General features: G+C 36.9%; 1 protein-coding gene across 1 annotated transcript in view; it reads left to right on the plus strand.

The window, feature by feature from the left end:
• Positions 1-18,757, plus strand: part of TMEM41B (transmembrane protein 41B) — a 32,733-nt gene extending 13,976 nt beyond the window's left edge. Inside the window, exons 2-7 of the mRNA XM_043970577.1 lie at positions 193-310; positions 3,539-3,667; positions 10,871-10,964; positions 11,766-11,870; positions 14,866-15,004; positions 16,346-18,757. Of these exons, the coding sequence (XP_043826512.1) occupies positions 193-310; positions 3,539-3,667; positions 10,871-10,964; positions 11,766-11,870; positions 14,866-15,004; positions 16,346-16,515 (755 nt within the window). The 3' untranslated portion in view covers positions 16,516-18,757. The remainder of the gene's footprint in view (positions 1-192; positions 311-3,538; positions 3,668-10,870; positions 10,965-11,765; positions 11,871-14,865; positions 15,005-16,345) is intronic.
• The last annotated feature ends 1,794 nt before the right edge of the window (positions 18,758-20,551 follow it).

Raw genomic sequence — 20,551 nt, forward strand, 5'->3', positions numbered from 1 at the left:
GACGATATAAAACTGGTAATCTTCATAAGGTATAGTATTTTAAAATAGTATATTTCACTGAAAATGTTACAGAAAAGAAATTTGAATGGTTTCTAGTAGGAGTTTAGAGAAATGCTTTCTTGACTGAAAATAACTTTGCTGCTATAAACTTTTGTCCTTTATTTCTTAGTTTTAATTGTATTTTTCTTTCAGTAAAAGCTAATGCAGAAGCTGGATCAGCAAGGATGTCTCTTCTTATCCTGGTGTCCATTTTCCTGTCTGCTGCTTCTGTTATGTTTTTGGTATATAAGAATTTTCCTCAACTTAGTGAGTAAGTATCCAAAAAAGGAACTGATTTTTTCCATCAGAAATTGAGGCATATAAATATAGAAAAATATCAAAATGAGATTAAGGATTAAAAGAATTAAGTGACAGTACTGTGACAGAAATCATATTTCTGGTTCTACAATTTGCTACTTTCTTCCAGCATCTACCCTCGCCAGAAAAGTTAGGTTTCCTATTCACCTGTGCCCCTCAGCCAGAGAAGGAAGCTGTGTTATAATAGAAAGAGTAATAGATTTGGTGTCAGCTCTACTGCTACTAGAGATCAAAGAGATACGAAAAGGACCCATATGTACACAACTATTTAGAGCAGTTCTTTTCATGGTGGCAAAGAATGAGAAACTGGCCCATCAGTTGGGAAATGGCCAAACAAGCTATAGTGTATGGATATGATGGAATAACCCTAACCCTAATATTGCATTTTTTTATCATAAAAGTATTTTATTATTTTTCAGTTACATGTAAAGATAGTTTTCAACATTTGTTTTCATAAGATTTTTAGTTCCAAATTTTTCTCTCTCCCTTCCCTCCCCCCCTCCCCAAGACAGCAAGCAATCTGAATAGGTTATATATGTACAGTCACATCAGATGTATTTCTGCACTAGTCATGTTGTGAAAGAAGAATCAGAACAAAAGGGGGAAAACCTCAAAAAAACAAAACAAAAGTAGAAATAGTATGGTTTAATCTGCATTCATATCCACAGTTCTGTTTTCTGGATGTGGAGAACATTTTCCATCATGAGTTCTCTGGAATTGTTTTGGATCATTGCACTGCTGACAAGAACCAAGTGATTATCACATAATATTGCTGTTACTATGTAGAATGGTCTCCTGGTTCTGCTCACTTTTCTCAGCATCAGTCCACTTAAGTCTTTCCAGGTGTTTCTGAAATCTGCCTGCTCATCATTTCTTATAGCACAATAGTATTCCATTACATTCATATACCACAATTTGTTTAGCCATTCCCAATGGATGGGCATTCCCTTGATTTCCTATTCTTTGCCACCACAGAGAGAGCTGCTGTAAGTATTTTTTTACATGTGGGTCCTTTTCCCTTTTTATATGATCTCTTTGGGATACAGACCTGGCAGTGGTATTACAGGGTCAAAGGGTATGTACAGGCCCATAGCCCTTTGGGCATATTTCCAAATTGCTCTCCAGAATGGTTGGATCAGTTCACACCTCTACCAACAATGCACCTAATATTGTATTATAAGAAATGAAGCAAAGTATGGTTTCAGAAAGACCTGGGAAGACTTATATGAACTAATGCAAAGTGAAGTGAGCAGAACCAGGAGAATAATTCATACAATAACAATGATAACAGACACAAGCCACATGGTACCCACCTCCAAATAAAGGTGATGGATTCAGAGTGCAAGTTGAGGCTGAGTTTTGGTTTTTGTTCTTTTGTTTTTTTGTACTTGGCTGATGCAGGGATTTGTTTTACTTGACTGTACGGGTCTGTAAAAGGTTTTGTTTAGCTTGCTTTCTCAGTAGGGAATGGGTGGATGGAAAAGGAGGTAAGACAGAATTCAGACATGTAAATAAATTAAAATTTAAAAAAGATATGGGTTACTATTGTTTTCCTTAGAACTTAATAGTTCAATAATATTGTGTCTTTCTGTCTGAAAAGGACCATTTTTGGCTCTTAGTCTTTACCTTTATGGAATTTAGATTAACCTTTTGTACTTTTTGCATAGCGACAGTTAAGTATCAAAGCATTTCCCAAATGGATCATCACATATTACAAATGTAAAAGATTTAGCTAATAATACTTTAGGCATTCTTTCTTTGTTTTTGTTTTTGTTTTTTTTTTTTTTTTGCTGGGCTGTGAGGGTTAAGTGACTTGCCCAGGGTCACACAGCTAGTAAGTGTCAAGTGTCTGAGGCCAGATTTGAACTCAGGTCCTCCTGAATCCAGGGCCAGTGCTTATCCACTTAGGCTTTCTTTCTTAATGAAGAAGTTGTCTTGAATCCAGTTGTGTTCAAAACAAGGTGATTAAATTGATTTTTTTTAAAAAAAGAGATTAAATTGATTTTTAAAAAGTGAAATGATTGAGAAATTTATTCAAACTTATTTTTAGTTTTCAGCCAAGATATTTGTCAACTTGGATGTTGAACTATGATTATTTAAAATTCCATTTTTATAAATTAAAAATAGTCCAGTGCCTTATTTTTAAGATGATGAAGGTTTTTCAAAGTGTTGTATGTTTTATGTGCAGTTACATTATTACTAGTATGTCCCTACTTTTATGTAACTTAAATTTTCTCTACTGGCTTTTCAGTGTTTTAACCAGTTATTTTGGAATCCTCCCAATATTGTTCAATAAGCACAGTTCCTTTAGGGCTTTATGAAATTCATTAACTTAAGAAGAACTCTGTGGAATTTTGAACATTGGTGGTTGAGCATTTGAATTTGGTATTTGGCTAAATGAACACACTTAGGCCAGCAGCATTATGCTTTTGCCTTCCCTCTATGGAATGAATGTAAGCTCCTTGAGGGCAGGGACTGTTTCATGTCTTTCTTTGTGGTCACAGTGCCTGGTTCCTTGGAGGGATTTAGTAAATGCTTGTGGATGTGCTTCCATGGACAAGCAACTCTGCTATACGAAGGGATACAGAGATGAAAAGCAATATATAGTATAGTCTCTGACCTCAAGGAGTTTGTAATTGAAAATACATACATACATATATATATTATATATTTGATCCAAGGTAGAATAAGATTAAGACAAAAAGGAGCTAGCCAGACTAAGAAAAGATAAGTAGATAAAGTCTTTATTCAGCACTTAAGTGTTGTACCAGGAACAGTGCTAAGCACTAGGGATACAGGACACAAGCAAGCAAAATGGACCTTGACTCAAGGAAGTTCTGTTCTAATGGGGGGAAGACAACCCATAGAGGAGAACTAGAAGGAACTGTGATGTGCTTTCATTGAACTGGTGAGGAGATGGCATGGGAGTGGCATGGGGGCCTGGTTTTGGGCAAGGGAAGGCACAGCTCATCTCAGAGTTGATAACCCTGGGGCAGCAGAGTCCAGAGTTGTGCTGGGAGAAAACATGAGGCTAATGGCCAGAGTGCAAGAGAGCATCAAATAATTTTGGAGAATACTTCATGTTTACCACTTTATTTTTAACATCATTAAAAAAAACATAATTTAGTCATTTTTTTCTGAACTAATTTAAAAAAAAAACTATTTGTTTTATTTCTTTTAGGGAAGAAAGAGCAAACATGAAGGTTCCCCGAGATATGGACGACGCCAAGGCACTTGGAAAAGTTTTATCCAAATACAAGGACACCTTTTATGTACAAGTACTTGTAGCTTATTTTGCTACATATATTTTGTATCCTTTTATATGAAAAACATTTTCTACCTGTATGTGGGGTAACAAAAAAATAGTTTAGTGTTCTGTTTAACAAGGGCAGTTTTTGTTAATTGTGAAAATGACATTTGTAATTACATTTCTTATCTCATCATTTGCCATCTACCCAATTTCCAAATTAACTTGAAGTTTTTACTTTAAATTCTGTGTCCTTTTTTCTAACTTAATCTTTCCTTATTCATCTTGATAAATGAAAGATTAATTTAATATTAAAGGTAAAGATAATTATTTCATCATTTGTTCATAATTTATAAATGTTATTCAGTGTAATGCTTTTGATACTTCTACCTTGTTCCATCAGTCACGTCCAACATTTTATAGACTCTTGGGCTGTTATTCCCCCTTTTGTTTCTTCTACAAATCACCAGCATTTTTATTGTTGTTGTATATATTGTGTATTTCAGATTATTCAGTTACAACAGCCTTTCATAGACACCTGGTTATGGTATAAAGGTGACTGGGTTGTAGGTAGGTGCTACCAAACTGAACAGGCTTTGAGTGTCAGCTCAGTGACAGATGGTGTGCCATCTGAGGACCAAGTGAGCTATATGTAGAAATGTTTCACTGCCAGGCCAGTGGCAGGGTTTATGAATGTTCTTGCCATTGTAGTTCATAAAAACTGTCCCTTCAGGTGTGCAAAGATTGCATTGTGGAAAGGTTGGGTCTCTCAGCAAAATATATGTTGCTTGTTTGAGGACTGGCATAACTTGGTTTGGAGAGGTTTCAACCACATCAACTGCTAAAGAAGGCAATATCCTAAGGTGCTAGGGGGACTGTGATCTGAATCAGTGGAGGACTATACACTGATATCATGGAATTATCTATGACATCATTGAAGTCAAGACTCACTGAAGTAATAAGCATATATGTGCATACATACATATGCCTCTTTCCCTCTCCCTCTCTGTCTGTCTGTCTCTTTCAATTTACTTCTGTCTTTGTCTCTATGTAGATATGGATTCGGACCTGGACCTGTCATTTCACTGATTTAGGGAGCTCCTAGTATGGAACTTCCTTAAGTGATGCAAATTGACTTCTCCCAAATTTCCTGGGACACCGAAAAGTTAAATGACTTGTCTATAGTCACACAGCCAGTTTGTGTTAGAAACAAGACTTTCTCTCATTCACCAGGCTGTGTCATAGATGCATCAGTGTTGGAGTTTCCTCCAAGCAGTGAAGATTGTAACCAACCCATTCATCTCTGCCCATCAGATCTACCCACTATGCCTGGGGTAGGGGGAGGGAGTGTGTTTGACAGCCTGTGGCTAGCACATGACCAGCTTATCTTCTCTTTTGCTCAAATGTTTCTTTGATGGCATCCTTTACTCAGCTTATCCGTCTTAGTTCCTTGTTCATAGTATGTTGCAGCTAGCTCAGCCCTACTATATGCTTTTCTGTTGCCCTTGGATGATCATTTCATTTCTTCAGAGAGTCTTACTCTTATACACCACCACAAGAATCATATTTTTAGTGGTTTTTAAAAAAAGATCTTTGTGTCAGGGAGAATTTGGGCTAATTGAAAGAACTTTTATTTTCCAAAGGTGATACTGTCTGCTCCTAACTCATTGACATTTGGTACTGTCTTTCCAAGGGCTATACACATATACACACATGCGCATTTAAACATGTGCATGGACAAATACCACACATTGTACATTCAAGTTTATACCATGAAAAATTATGAATCTCATTTAGGACCTGGCTCCACAGTGTTCCAGGTCATCTTCAAAGATCAAGCATTTATTATTATTTATTAAACACTTACTATGTGCCAGACATTGTATTAAGTTCTGAAAATACAGAATAGAAGCAAAAAATAAGACAGTTCTTTCCCTCATAGAGCTTACATTTCTACTGGGGAAAGATAACTCATAAAAGGAAGCATAGAGAGCCAAAATGAAGCATGAGTGACCTGGGTATATCCCCATTAAGGAGACCTTCCCAGAAGGAACTCAGCAATGGGCGAAGGGGGTCAACCAGGTGGAGCATCTATCTGAATGCCCTCACAACTTACTAAGTGCCCCACTTTACTTAGACTATGTACTCCATGAGAGGGGCAGGCACCTTTGATGAGCCAATGTCACTGTTTTATGTTTCGCCTAATATTACTTATTAGAAGGTTCTTGAATAAGGTTCTCTTTTTTTATGGCTTTCAAGGAATTTTGTATAGTTTTAACATATTAGTGGGAGACATTGATGGAGGAAAAACTTTTAAGGGAGTGTTTTGCTCTACTGCATGAAGTGCTTTTTAAAAAAAATTCAGCAAACAATAAGCACGGCTGGATCCAGGAATTCTATCTTTTAGTCAGTTGTGTGATGATAGATTTGATTTGTTCTTGAATATTGCTTTCCATCTTTTCATGGTCTTCTAATATTCTCATCAAGGATGACTTTAGTTTTTATGTAGCTTGTTCCTATCAAACATTTTTATAGATGGGAAAATAGCCATAGAGAGCTGTAGTGACTGATGGTAAGTGTCTCTTTTTTGTGGTAATAAGGGTTTAGTTTTTTCCCCCCTCATATATTTTGGTTATCTTTAGAAACCTTGTTTCTGTCACCTCTTCCTGAATTCTTTGTAAAATTTCTTTACTTCCTCATTGTCTACAACAGATGTTGGTAGTAATAATGATTGACTTATATAGAGAGCTTTCTCTCTCTCTGTTTTCTTTTTTTTGGTGAGTCAGTTAGGGTTAAATGACTTTCCCAGGGTCACACAGCTAGTAAGTGTTAAGTGTTTGAGGCCGGATTTGAACTCAGGTTCTCCTGACTCCAGGGCCGGTGCTCTATCCACTGTGCCACCTAGCTGACCCTATATAGTGCTTTTAAGGTTTGCAAAGCACTTGTTGTTTTTGGATACATGATAAAATCGACTTCTTTTTTGGCTTCATTTATAGCAAGAATTGGTATGATTCAGTTTCTCCAATAGTATGTCCATTATCTAGTTGTGGAACAAAAGAACTTTTTTTTTCCTCTGGGACAATGAGGGTTAAGTGACTTGCCCTGGGTCACACAGCTAGTAAGTGTCACGTGTTTGAGGTCAGATTTAAACTCAGGTCCTCCTGAATCCAGGGCCAGTACTGTGCTGCCTAGCTGCTCCTGACAAAAGATCTTACATTTAAAGCAGCAGTAGCCAAATTAATGCTTATTTTCTAAAAATTATGTGATTCTTAGCATCTTCTCTGTTCTCTTCTTCAACTTTGTCATCATCACTTTAGAAATGGAAGGGGGAGCAGGGGAATTGAATAGGACCGAGGGACATTTATTTACCTTTTGTCTCATGCATTGCTCTCAAGGAATTCATTACCAAGTGGCCAGACTCCTTTCTGTCTTTGCTAATCCAGGCCTCAGAAAATAAGCCTCTTCTTTTGTGAAGACTGTATTCGAAGCTTTTCAAGACTCTGTTAGAGCTTGTTCTTCATTGGCATATCCTTCAGGAATCCAGTGTCACCTCCATGCATGGCTCATCTTAGGACTGTGCAGGAGTGCAGAGAGCACTGAGTTCATTAAATTCAAACCCCTCATTTTTTCTATGAAGAAATAGATTCTGGGCTGTGAGGTGACTTGTCCACTGTGGTCACTCACGTAGCTAGTTAGTGGCTGAACTGGGATGAGGACAATAATATACTGACTCAGAGCTGTGCTGGGTTTTTTTTGTTTTTTTTTGTGGGGCAATGGGGGTTAAGTGACTTGCCCAGATCACACAGCTAGTAAGTGTCAAGTGTCTGAGGCCGGATTTGAACTCAGGTACTCCTGAATCCAGGGCCAGTGCTTTATCCACTGCGCCACCTAGCTGTCCCCTCTGCTGTGCTGTTTCTAATAAACCTTGTTGCTTCTTAATAAATACCTTGTTTCTGTTTCTCTTAAATTAGCAGTATCAATGAAAATTCCCCTAATTGAAAATCTCAACAATATCTAATATTTATACAGAGGGACCAACTTATTCCTTTTTATAAAATATGTAATAGTGTATATTTATATGCCCTAGTTTCATCTTCTTACCTTTTTACTCAATCTAATTAAATTAGCCGTATAAATTAAGACATCACTCTAATGTACAACTTGATAGAGAAATAAGGACACTGAACACTGAAATCTCTGTACCAAGCAGTGTCCTCCCATTTCTCAGGTTTTCATAGAACTTCTGTTGGCTGAAAATTAGGCTTTTCCTTAATTGTGTAGAGCTCAGTGAAGCAGATAGCTTAAGAACTGGTGATTGATGGTTAGCATTGCTAAACGTGGATGGAAGTATGAACAGGGCTTGGGTGATGGTAGGTTTTCCTTTTTTCTTCAGCCTAATTATAAGTCTGACAAGCCAGCTATATGCACTACATAAGATTGGGCTCTTGTTCTTTGGGACCCTTTGGACTAATTAGTTCACAGTTAGGTTTAGTATTTACTGGGAGCAGGAGAGAGACTTTTATACTTTTATTAAGGTGACAGCATGCTCTTTGGAACATCTTCAATAATCTTAATTAATAAGTGTAATTGATGTATTGATGTACCTCTCTTCTAATATCTTTTGCTTGAGACATAAATTGTAACATCATTCCTGTGAAATTAATTGTCCTTCATAAAGTTTAATACCTTAACTTTTGAGTTATATTTGTAACCTATTTAAGGAATCTATTTGAGTTTGTTTCCCTGTCTATAGGGAAGGTGTAGGTATTTACAGATCCATCAAACACTCCCTTCCTACAATATTTTACTTTGTACTTAAAGGATCTGTAATTTCCTTTATATTGCAACCTTATTGGACAGAGTGCTGGGCTTGAACTCAGGAACACCTAGGCCAAAAATTTGCTTTCGACACTTTACTATGTGACTTGGCTAAGTCACTTAAGCTCTTTTGGCTTCTGTTTGCTCATCTGTAAAATGAGAGGGTTGAATTAAATGGCTTCTGAGGTTTTTCCAGTTCTAGACACATGATCCTATGAGACTTAGTTTCCCTGTCTGTAAAATGGGACTAAGACCTGTAGTACTTACCTCATAGAATTGTTGTAGGGCTCAAATGTGATAATGTTTATAAAATCCTTTGGCTCTTAAGATACTATATGACTGTAAGTTATTAATAACTTAGTACATGTTTCAGAGTTGCTGTGGTCATAAACTTCTTATCTATCTATCTATCTATCTATCTATCTATCTATCTATCTATCTATCTATCTATCTATCTATCTATTTAAGTTTTCAACTTTTGTTTAGATAAGTTTTCCAATTTCAAATTTTTTCTCCCTCCCTCCCCTCCCTGCCCCCCTCCCCTAGACAGCAGGCAATCTCATATATAACATTAAACATATTTCTGCATTAGTTATGCTATACAAGAAGAATCAGAGCAAGAAGGAAAAACCTCAAAAAAGAAAAACAATAGCACCAAAAACAAGAGATAGTATGGTCCAATCAGCGTCCATATTGCAGTTTCTTTCTTTCTTTTTCTTTCTGGATTTGGAGAGCCTTTTCCATCATGAGTCCTTTGGAACTTTCTTGTACCATTGGATTGGTGAGAAGAATCTAGTCTGTCACAGTTGATCAACACACAATGTCGATACTGTGCACAATGTACTCCTGGTTCTGCTCATCTCACTCATCATCAGCCCGTGCAGGACCCTCCAGGTTTTTCTGAACTCCTCCTGCTCATCGTTTTTTACAGCACAATAGTATTCCATTACATTCATATACCACAACTTGTCTGGCCATTTCTCAATTGATGGGCATCCCCTCAATTTCCAATTCCTTGCCACCACGAAAAGAGCAGCTATAAATATTTTTGTACATGTGGGTCCTTTTCCCTTTTCCATGATCTCTTTGGGAAAAAGACCCAAAAGTAGTATTGCTGGGTCAAAGGGTAGGTCATAAACTCTTAGCTTTGCTAGGTATAGTCCATTAATAGACCATACATAAAGTCTTTGGTGGGAAGTGCTTGAAATATACTACCATATCGTCTTCAGGAGCCCAAAGTCACCTCACTGCCATAATGTACTATATGGGGAGAATAAAATAGCCCTTTGTGGAAATAGAGAATTTTCTGTTGGAAGAAAAAAGACAATGAATAAAAGCATTGTAAGTTTAGGATTAAAATGATTATTTTGGTTTAGTTGTTTTGTCTACAGCCTTTGTTGCTGTTTTTTGTACCCAATTCTTTTATTAGTTTTAATACCATTTGTTTGCTTAAGTTAGTTATATTACTAATAATTATTCTCAAATTAATTTAGATTTCCAGATTATGTATTTTTATATAATTTAATTTATATATAATTCTGTATTTTTATTATAGAACTATTAACCATTTTTTATAAGCATTTTAGTTTTCTTTCTTTTTTTGGGGGGGTAAGGCAATTGGGGTTAAGTGACTTGCCCAGGGTCACACAGCTAGTAAGTATCAAGTGTCTGAGGCCAGATTTGTACTCAGGTCCGCCTGAATCCAGGGCTGGTGCTCTATCCACTGCGCCACCTATCTGCCCCCACATTTTACATTTTAGACCAAAACAGTTTTAATTGAATAAGTCTTATTGAAAAGGTTCTTTTAAACTTAATAGACAAAAGTAAAGAATTTTTTATGTTAAAGGAGATTGTCAAGATTTCCTTGTTTTTATTAATGCCATCACAAATTATAATACACTATAAAATATTATAATGCAAATGTTTTTTAACCATGTAAATAATTTAAAAATTTAATTGGCGATTGAGATTAACTTTATTTTCTACTTCCAGGATACTATAATTCTGTTTTAAATTTTTTTTTAAGTCTTCATGTTTTATTGTCTAATGTATAACCCCTATTTTTTTTTATTAGTAAAAAGTTTGTATTTTGTGGTTAAGAAATTCCTTTGCTTAAATTTGAAATGGTCTGTCAGTAAAGTAAGTTATTGGATATCAGCGTTTTATGGTTTTTAAGTTTGGGATATTAATAAACCAAATTTTCTTTTAAAAGGGCATTTTATTAGTATAATTATACTGTTATTAATCCCATGGATAGCAACCTTATAGTTAAGGCATTCTATTAATATAAAAAAGTAAATTATGATAGTTTGTAGATTGCCCATTAAGTGTTACTTATGTTAATGTGGGTTATCTTGTAAATTATACTGTACACATTATTCTAAGAAGTGTTGAATTTATTTTGAAGGCTTTTACTTACATTTTAATCCTTAACCATTAAGTTTACAGCTTGCAAACATTTGCTATTCCAGGGTCTATATTTCTCAGTATTCTCTCAGGGTTTCTTTATCCCTTTCCATTAGCCTTATTCCTTGTTTGTTTGGTAAGTGTGTGTGTGTGTGTGTGTGTGTGTGTGTGTGTGTGTGTGTGTGTGTGTGTACACACATATACATACATATATCTTAGTAAGGAGCAGGGGGGAAATTATTTTAAAGTGGGATATGGTGACATCCTAGTGACTGTCTGTGAGATGAGGTTTAGGAGGAGCTGAATGGCTATGTAGCTGATAAAAATTCCTCCAGGAAAAGTTGTCCCATTTGGTGGGCCAGTACAGAGCATCTGTGTTAGCCGTCACCTTCCCTGTCTGTCCTGGAGCATACGCATCTCTGGGGAGTCATATTATTGCTGCAAAGGAGGTGGGGCTTTTGATTGGGGGAATTGTAAAGACTCCTCAGGAACAGTAGTTTGGAATAAAGCAAGTCAGTGCCTTGATTAGTGTTTGAATTTTACCTTGAAATAATGCTTTTCTCAGCTAACATTAGCTGTTTTTATAAACCTGCCTGTATCAAATCCTGAATGTGAGTCCTGTAATAGAGCTCCATTATAAGGGTGGCCTTGGGTACAGAGAAGGTCCAGATAAATGGTATCTGATTTCCACACAACAAGGTTTGATTACATTCTGACTCTGTTACTTAGCACCTGCTGTGTGATCATGGGCGAGTCACCTAGCTTCTTTGGGTTTCAGTCTCCCTATTTCCAAAACAAGAAGGTTGGACTAAATAACTTCTGAGGGCCCTTCTACTTCTAAATTGATGACCTTAAGGACCACATGGAATTTAGGCTAGGTGAGTCCCAGGAAGGTAAGGAAGTATAATTGTGCTCATGGGTTTTTCTTCCTTTCTAGTGCTCTGGACTTGGCGCTTCCTTCTGTTACATGCTTTCCTATTTGGTTGGGAGACCAGTAGTATACAAGTATTTAACAGAAAAGGCAGTAAAGTGGTCACAGCAGGTAAAAACTTTATTGTATGCATTTGTACTATTTCATATGCTCCTTCTTCTTTTTGGGGGTGGGTGGGTGAGGCAATTGGGATTAAGTGACTTGCCCAGGCTCATACAGCTAGTAAGTGTCAAGTGTCTGAGGCTGGATTTGAACTCAGATCCTCCTGAATCCAAGGCTAGTGCTTTATCCACTGTGCCACCTAGCCGCCCCCTGAACTGATTCTTGAAGTGAGCTTGAGGTTCCAAGAGGCTGCACAGGATGAGGATGCACAGGGGCAGGCTTGTCATACACAGGAAGTAGCAAGGAGAACAGTTTGGCTGGAATGTAACTTACCACAAACAGAGTGGAGGATAAGAAATTAGTTTGGAAAGATAGGTTGGAACCACATTTTGAAAGACTAGAAGTATGTGTACATGGGGTGAAGGACTTTAAATGACAGAGAAGAGTTTATATTTTGTTCTGTAGACAGACAAGGCAGGAAGGCCAATGAAAAGAAACTGTTATGATGGTCCAGACAAGGAGTGATGAATGCCCAAACTAGCATGGTGGCTTTGTGGATTGAAGGGAAGAAATAGAAGTTACAATAGTGTTGATTGATTGTGTGAAGAGTCAGGAAGAGCAAAGAATTAAGGATAATTCTGAAGTTATGAACTTAGGTGGTTGGAAGTCTGGCTCCCCGACAGAACTAAATAGAGTTAGGTTTCAGTAAAAACAGGAGGAGTTCTGTTAGGGACATATTGAGCAGACCTATTCCTTTCTGATTGATTCACTATCCCACTCTCTATAGCTGCTATTCCAGAAATTTTCATTTCTCAAACATCTCACTCCATTTCACCCTCCAGAGGACTTTGCTTCATACTTTGCTGAAAAACTTGACTATTTTCCAAAAGTTCCCCCCTTTTCCCTCTTGTCTCAGCTTACATATTCAAACATCCTCCCCCACTATCTCCTTCTTCACTCTAGTCTCCTTTTTCTTGCCAAGGCCAACTCCTACATTTGTTCTTGTTCCTATACCCTTCCATTTTCTCCAGCAAATTGTCCCCATTTGTCCCCCCTACTTTCTTATCTAGGATATCCCAGATGTCTTTGTGCAGTTTTAAGTTAGTAAAACTCCTTCCCTGCTGCCCACAAACATGCCCTTGTTTCTTCTCCTACCCTATAACTTTTCTCTCTGCATGGTTAAACTCCTTGAGAAAGTGGTCTTTGCTCAAGGCTTCCATTTCTCTCTCTCTCTCTCTCTCTCTCTCTCTCTCTCTCTCTCTCTCTCTCTCTCTCTCTCTCTGTCTCTCTCTCTCTCTCTCTTTGGCGGGGCAATGAGGGTTAAGTGATTTGCCCAGGGTCATACTGCTAGTAAGTGTCAAGTGTCTGAAGCCAGATTTGAACTCAGGCTCTCCTGAATCCAGGGCCAGTGCTTTACCCACTGTGCTACCTCGATGTCCCCTACTTCTCACTCTCTTCTAATCCTTTTGGAGTCTGGTTTCTGATCTCATCATTCAACTGTGAAATGACTCCTTATGACTTTTTTTCTCTAAATTAAATTTTTTATTTTCAGTTTCAGATTCCTCCCCTCTCCCCAATGAGAACACAAGAAATAGGGTGCCCATTATACATATGAAAACGTCACTGGGATTGTTGAGGATACTGCCACCCTTTTAGTCTTTCAGGCTCACAATTTTCATTGTCCTCCTTGACATTCCTCCCTCTCATGCACGTGTGACATTTAAGCTTCTTCCTAGTTTGACTCATTGCTCTTTTTCCAGACTTCTCACACTTGGCTCTTCTTCTTCCCCTGCTCCACATTCCAGCAGCACCGGTCTCCTCACAGTTCTCTGAACGTGTGCTGCATTCCTATGTGTGTGCCTCAGCACTGACTCTTCTCTGTGCCTGTGAAGCTCTGTCTCTTCACTTTCAGCCTGTTTAGTTTCCAGGCTTCTTCTAGATGTCACTAACATGCTACGGGAAGCCTTTCTTTACCCCACTCCCCATCCCCAAGCGTCTGGTATATATTTTGTATTTCTTTACCTTATTATTTCCCCCATTTGAATCTAAGTTCCTTGAGGACAGAGATGATCTTTGCCTTCCTTTGCATCTCAGTGTTTAGCACAGTGCTTGGAACATGTTTTGATAAATGATTGTGGATTTGGTCAGCAATGTAAAATACTATCAAAAGGGTGAGAAAAGGATTATTATGCATAGTGAACAGTTTAGGGTTGAACTTACAGATAAGGCAGAGATAAGGAGAAAACAGTGACTTATAGAAAAGGTATCATTTTCCTGTTCTCTGTCAGCCTCCTTCAGCTTACCTTTGCACAAAGAAAACGAAGATCTCTGTTATAAGAGGATTAAAAAAAGGACCAAGTACCTAAGATGGAGCTCTTTGCCCTCCATATTTGCTGCTCTTTCCTTACTATGTATGCTGAAATGCTTATTATAACTGGAAATAACGTGATAGAGTTTTTAGTTCAATTCTTCCACTTTACAAATGAGGAAATGGAGCTCTAAAGGGTTAAAGGCACTTATCCTTGTTTACACAGTGAATTTCGGTGGATTCAGGATGAGCTGATGAACTCCTTACCTCCCATTCTGCTGCTTTTTCTACTGTACTATCCTGAATGCTTGTGCAGAGAATTTGTAGATAAATGTATGTTTCTTGTCCTAAAAAGCTAATGGCCCATTTTTACTCTTCAAAAAAAAAAGAACCCTCCAGTGATAAAATGGTGGTAGAAATTGTAAGCACGTATCCTAAAAGAAAACTCAGTTCTATTACTTGTTAAAAAATCAGAATTTATTTTAACATTCAGTATTTTATGCAGATTTGTGCTGGAACAGTTCCTTCATTGCCACCACTGAATATTGTAATTTTTTTCCACTCATTTTCTTTTTTGTTCATTTCATCTGGATAAGATCAAAGCGATTAGCAGGTGTATACATTGCAAGCTATTTTAAAAAAGTTGGAATCCTAGATGAAATGCTTGAATTCTAATTAATTTCTCTTTTATGACAGGTTGAACGACATCGAGACCATCTTATAAACTACATAATATTTTTGAGAATAACACCTTTTCTGCCTAACTGGTTTATTAATATAACATCTCCTGTTATAAATGTACCATTAAAAGTATTTTTTATTGGTACTTTTCTAGGTAAGACTTCAGTTGTACATGTTTTACAGAATATCACCCTCTACTGGATACTGACTTAGGGGACAGGATTACATAAGAATTTAAAACTTTTGTTGTATGAGAAGAGAGTGGTTTAAGAAGAAGCCTAGGTCTCTTTTTCTTACAATTTCCCTTTTGATTTTTATCTGGCATTATAACTGACATAAATATTAATCAGTCAATTAAGGAAGTTAGTTGAATTTCATTCTTTGAAGAAAATGTAGCCCATTTGGAAATTTATCTGTGGACAGTCTGCTTAGAGGGAGAATAAATATTAGATGAACTTGAATTCTTTCTGGTCAAATCTATTTTTCAGATTCCCATTAAAATACTGAGATAAAATGAACAGTGATTTCTCAAATTTTTGACTCTTGCCAAATTGGGGTTAATGTTTTCATATCCTCTGCTACTTAGTAGACTGTCTTTGAGATTTGCTGTGACCTCCCCCCCCCCGAAAAAAAAAAAAAAAAGAAAAGAAAAGAAGAAAGAAAATGACCTGGGCGAAGACCTTGATGATAAACCTGGTCCTAAAGTGAAAGATAGCCACCCTTTGTCCTGTCCCTTCTCTACAGTGGTCTTTTCTTTCTTAATTTGTGTTGAGCTACTAAAACCTTTACAAACCAGGGATCACCTCCCTACCAAGTGAGGCATCAGAGGAAGTCCTTCGTAGTAGTCTTAGGTTGCTCAAATGGTTTTAATTTCTAATAGAGAAATTGATGAAGAAAAGAAGACTCTTCCATTTTATTGACAAATATGAAAATAAAAACTGTCCCATAGTCTTATCTTTGTTTACAGCTTTCGACTAAAATTCTAAAAAGGGAATTGGTACACATAGCATATGGTGGTAGTAAGTGTTGTAAGTTTTCTTGGAGTCATGACATTTTATTTTTATTTTTATTTATTTATTTACTTTGGGTGAGGCAGTTGGGGTTAAGTGACTTGCCCAGGGTCACACAGCTAGTGTTAAGTGTCTGAGGCCAGATTTGAACTCAGGTCCTCCTGAATCCAGGGCCGGTGCTCTATCTACTGTGCCACCTAGCTGCCCCGAGTCATGACATTTTAAAGGGGCATCTTAGAAATCATTTAGTCTAACCTCCTCATCTGAGGCCCATAGAGGGGAAGTACAACTATCAGTACCACTTCACCCAGCTCTTGTTAATGCTTTGACCCGTCAGTTTAAGATGATTCACTTTTTAGCAAACCTTAAAGTGGGAGTTTTGCCCTGTGTCTTTTATGAATTATTTTTCAAAACTGAGAGGCACCATATTGTTCCTAAGACTGAAATAACCTGTCTTGATGCTTTCATTTTGTGTTTTGTTCCAGGTGTTGCACCTCCATCTTTCGTAGCAATCAAAGCAGGAACAACACTCTACCAGCTTACAACAGCAGGAGAAGCTGTTTCCTGGAACTCAGTATTTGTCCTGATGATTTTAGCAGTGCTCTCTATTCTTCCAGCTATCTTCCAGAAAAAACTGAAACAGAAGTTCGAGTAACTAAGCACTTTGGTTTTAGTTTCCCTGTATTTTCATCTCAGGATCTGCAATTCCATATTTTTCTGTTTTGAAATCATCTCTTCACCAATGGAAAAAGAGAACATTTTCCTATCAAACAGCTGAAGGAAGGCATTCTAGGTGGCAAGGAAGAAGAGGAAGTAAAATGGGAATTGGAAAAGGACATTGATTTGCTTGCTGTTGGTGGGTAGGGAAACATTAACTTCCAAATGAACACCTAGCCAGTAACTACAGACAAGTATTAATGTCAGGTTACAGAGAACTCTTCATCCAAATCTGTAGAGCTAATCCAGCTGTTGTAATCCTAGGACCTGGATACAGATATTCCTGACTTGATAATTGGGGCTGTTGATTTTCCCTTCTCCCTTCCCTCTCTCAAGTGATAACCTGATTGATATGCAACAGTACCTGCTGGAAAACAAAAGTGTTAATATTCCTACTGAGATCAGCCCTTTTTACAGAGCATCAGCTGGGAAAATGAGACTGACATACTGTGGTTCTTACATTTTCCCTCTTAGTTTTGTGCTGATAGATTTATTTAAATATAGGCCCTTGGAAGATTGAGGAATTCAGTTTGGATATCAGGCTTTTCTACTTTTGTGGGGTTTGATTTTTGTTGTTTTGTTTTGAATTTTTATCATGAAGAATTTATCTCAATATTAAAATTCTGACCTCAACTTGTTTTGTTCTCTTTAAACTAGATTTGCCAATATTTCAGTTGTGCCTGTATACTAGGGTGATCAAAATTAATGGCAATAATTTCTATCCAAATAATATTTCAGAATAGACTATTCCTCTTTGAAAATTCAAAAGAGGTTTTCCAAAGCATCACTCCAAATACAGTGTGAAGGGGGTAGAAAAATTGCACTGTTTTGATTTTTAGGGACGAAAACTTCATGCCGGTACACATCTGCACTGGTAAATAAAATGAATTGGTTAGACAAATAGTTATGGAATTTTCATTCTTAATTTATTAGTCTGGTACTTAAAGTATGTTATATAATTACACTTTTTAATGCATGTTATACTTACAAGGCTATGTTTTTTGTACCCAATTTGGTAGCTTTTTGTTTGTGGCTGCTTTAGATCAGTGCAGTTTTCAAATCAAGTGCTTTATTTTGTCTTAAGCCACCGAAAAAAAAAAAGAACACTTTCTCTCGAATGGTAACAAGTCTAATTGGGTAGCACTGAAAAAACTACTCACTACTTGCTGCTTGGTTTTGCAATGCCTCTGACTTTGGGCTTTGCCGTTCTGAAAGGTTTCATCAGCTTTGTTTTCCCAGAAGTTTGTCATTACATTAGAAACAAAAGAAACCCTGTATTATAATTTTTTTTTTAATTTAGAAAGATGTCATCTTTAAAACCTCATTTCTATGATGTAATGTGGATCAATCAGTTACTTTTTCTGTCACAGTATTAACAAATGAATTTATTGTAAATACACAGAAAATATATTAACATGTACATGTCTCATTGCTTTATGTGATCCGATTTAATTTTGTTCATAGAAAAAGCTTCCTTTCTGCTCTTAGACTGCATAACAAAGGTTTGAGTATTTTTACATAAAAGGATCTAAAACATACTTTATGGACAAAGTAATAATTTTTAAAATATGACAGTAAATTTTTACTTCAAAATATGAACTTGTTATAATTTATGAGCCTGGACTCAGCATAGCAGTGAAGCTTCACACTCCTGAGTTTGTCCTCTGAAGGCCTCATACCGGTTGCCTTTTCAGAGTGATTATTAACTGTTTAGTTGCTTCCCTCTACTGTTCACCTTTGATGAATATGACTGCTGTTTTCAGTTCAGTGTTTTTTATTTTTCTAAAATGTCATTGACTTCAAGGCAGTAGTTGTAGATTCCTTTTCAGTGGCTGCTAGGAAGGAATTCTTGAACATGTTTTACTGGGGGAAAATATAGCCAGTGGCATGCAAAAGCCCCTTCACAAAAGTGGTATTCCTAGAAGATTTGTTCTCATGCCCCAAATTAATAAGGTCCAGTTGGCACAAGTTTGAGTCCTTTGGATGGAGAGAGCTGCCATGAAACAAATGGTAAGGTAATCAAAACTGTAGGAAGGTAAGACACTGACTTACCATGTGAGATTGCATTCACTTGGAAAAGGAGATTGTCTTTGGAATTGTATTATGTTTTGTGTACGATATTTTTAAGATACTCAGTGTAAGCTAAACTGTGATGGGAATAAAACACTTGAGAAACATTGCCTTTGTTGTGCATGGATTTTATTTCACAGAATGTTTCTATTATAACTGACTTTGAATTTATGAACTCATTGAGGATGACCTCATAAAGGTGTGAAGAGTGCTTAGATGCTCCATAAGTGTGAGTTATTCCCTAAAAATGTTTATTTCTGCACATTGTTATTACCTCAACTGAACAGTCTCTACAAGAATAAGGGAGGGTTATATCTTATCTAGACCTTGTATTTCATTCCTTTACAGAACTCTGGGCCACAAAATTCCCTCTACCAATGCAGATTAGGAATTACTTTGTACATAAAGGGTTAGAGAGTACTAAGAGGCTAAATGATTTGCCCAGAACATACAACTAGTATGGGTTAGTGGTGGGACTTGAATCCAGGTCTTAAAAAAATTTAAAAAAAATTTTTATTTTCAGTTCTAAATGCTCTCCCTCTCCAATCCTTGCCCTGCTCTTTGAGAAGGGAAGAAGTATGATACCCATTATAAATATGAAGTCATGCGAAATATATTTCCACATTAGCTACATTATGGGAAAAGAAAAAGTATGCTTCAGTCTGTACTCATAGTTCTCTCTTTAGAAGTGGATAGTATTTTTCATTAATACAGTGATCAGAGCAGCTAAGTCTTTCACAGTTGATTACCATTATAATAATGCTGTTAGTGTGTGTTATGTTCTCCTAGTTCTGTTTACTTCAACTTTGCATTAATTCATATGTCTTACCAGGTTTTCTGAACCCTTTCCCCTTGTCATTTTTTATAGCACAATCATATGTTTAGCTACTCTCCAATTGGGGGACATCCTTTCACTTTCCAATTCTTTTCCTCTACCAAAAGAGATGCTATAAATAAACAAATACATACACATACACACACACACACACACATATTTTACATATAGATCTTTTCCCTTTTCCTTTCATCTCTTTGGGATACAAATCTAGTAGTGCTATTGCCGGGTCAAAGAGTGTGCATAATTTTGTAGCATCAGATTGTTCTAGAATGGTTGAACCAGTTCACAACTCCACCAACTGCATTCATGTCCCTATTTTTCCACATCCCCTCTAGCACTTGTCATTTTCCTATTCTGACATGTTAGCTAATCCTACAGCTTTTCCTCCAAGTCAAGTCAAGGCTCCTCCCTCCACTATGCCATGATGCCCCTTGCTTTGCACATACATAGGTGTTTTAAGAAATGAAGAATGAATTCCTTAACAAATTTGCCCATATGATAGGATCAAATTCTCTTAGGGTTTAGATCTGAAAGAGACTCGTTGGATCACTTATTGTTAGGAGATTCTTATATGTAACCAAAATCTAACTTCCCTATAACTTCCATATAGTGTTGTGTTCTCTGGATGTAAAAATAATCATTCCTTTTCTTCCTTACACAATTCCATTTGTCTGGAGTTTCTTTGATAATCGCTCATGTGATGTGGCTTCTGCAGGACTATAGCCACACTGTTGAAGACCCAGAAAAGAAAGTTCTTGTCACCAAAGTCCTTAGTTCTGTCAGATGGTTCAGCATCAGAAACATGTATCATCAGTTGAAATGACACAAAAGAAGAGGCATTCCCATCTGCTTTTCTGCTTTACCCTAAAAAACCATGCAACTTTTCCATTTGACTTGCCCTTGAAGCCTTCCGTCAATGTTTCTTCCCCATTACAATGTGACCACCTTGAGAGCAGGGACTGTGTTTTCTGTTTTTATCCCCACACTTAAAACAATGTTTTCTTTCCATCTACTAAATCCTTAATACATTATTCATTCATCCCTTTGTGGTTTCCAGACCCTGCAC

The sequence above is a fragment of the Dromiciops gliroides genome, chromosome 6, assembly GCF_019393635.1.
Source record: "Dromiciops gliroides isolate mDroGli1 chromosome 6, mDroGli1.pri, whole genome shotgun sequence".
In the NCBI taxonomy this organism is placed as follows: domain Eukaryota; kingdom Metazoa; phylum Chordata; class Mammalia; order Microbiotheria; family Microbiotheriidae; genus Dromiciops; species Dromiciops gliroides.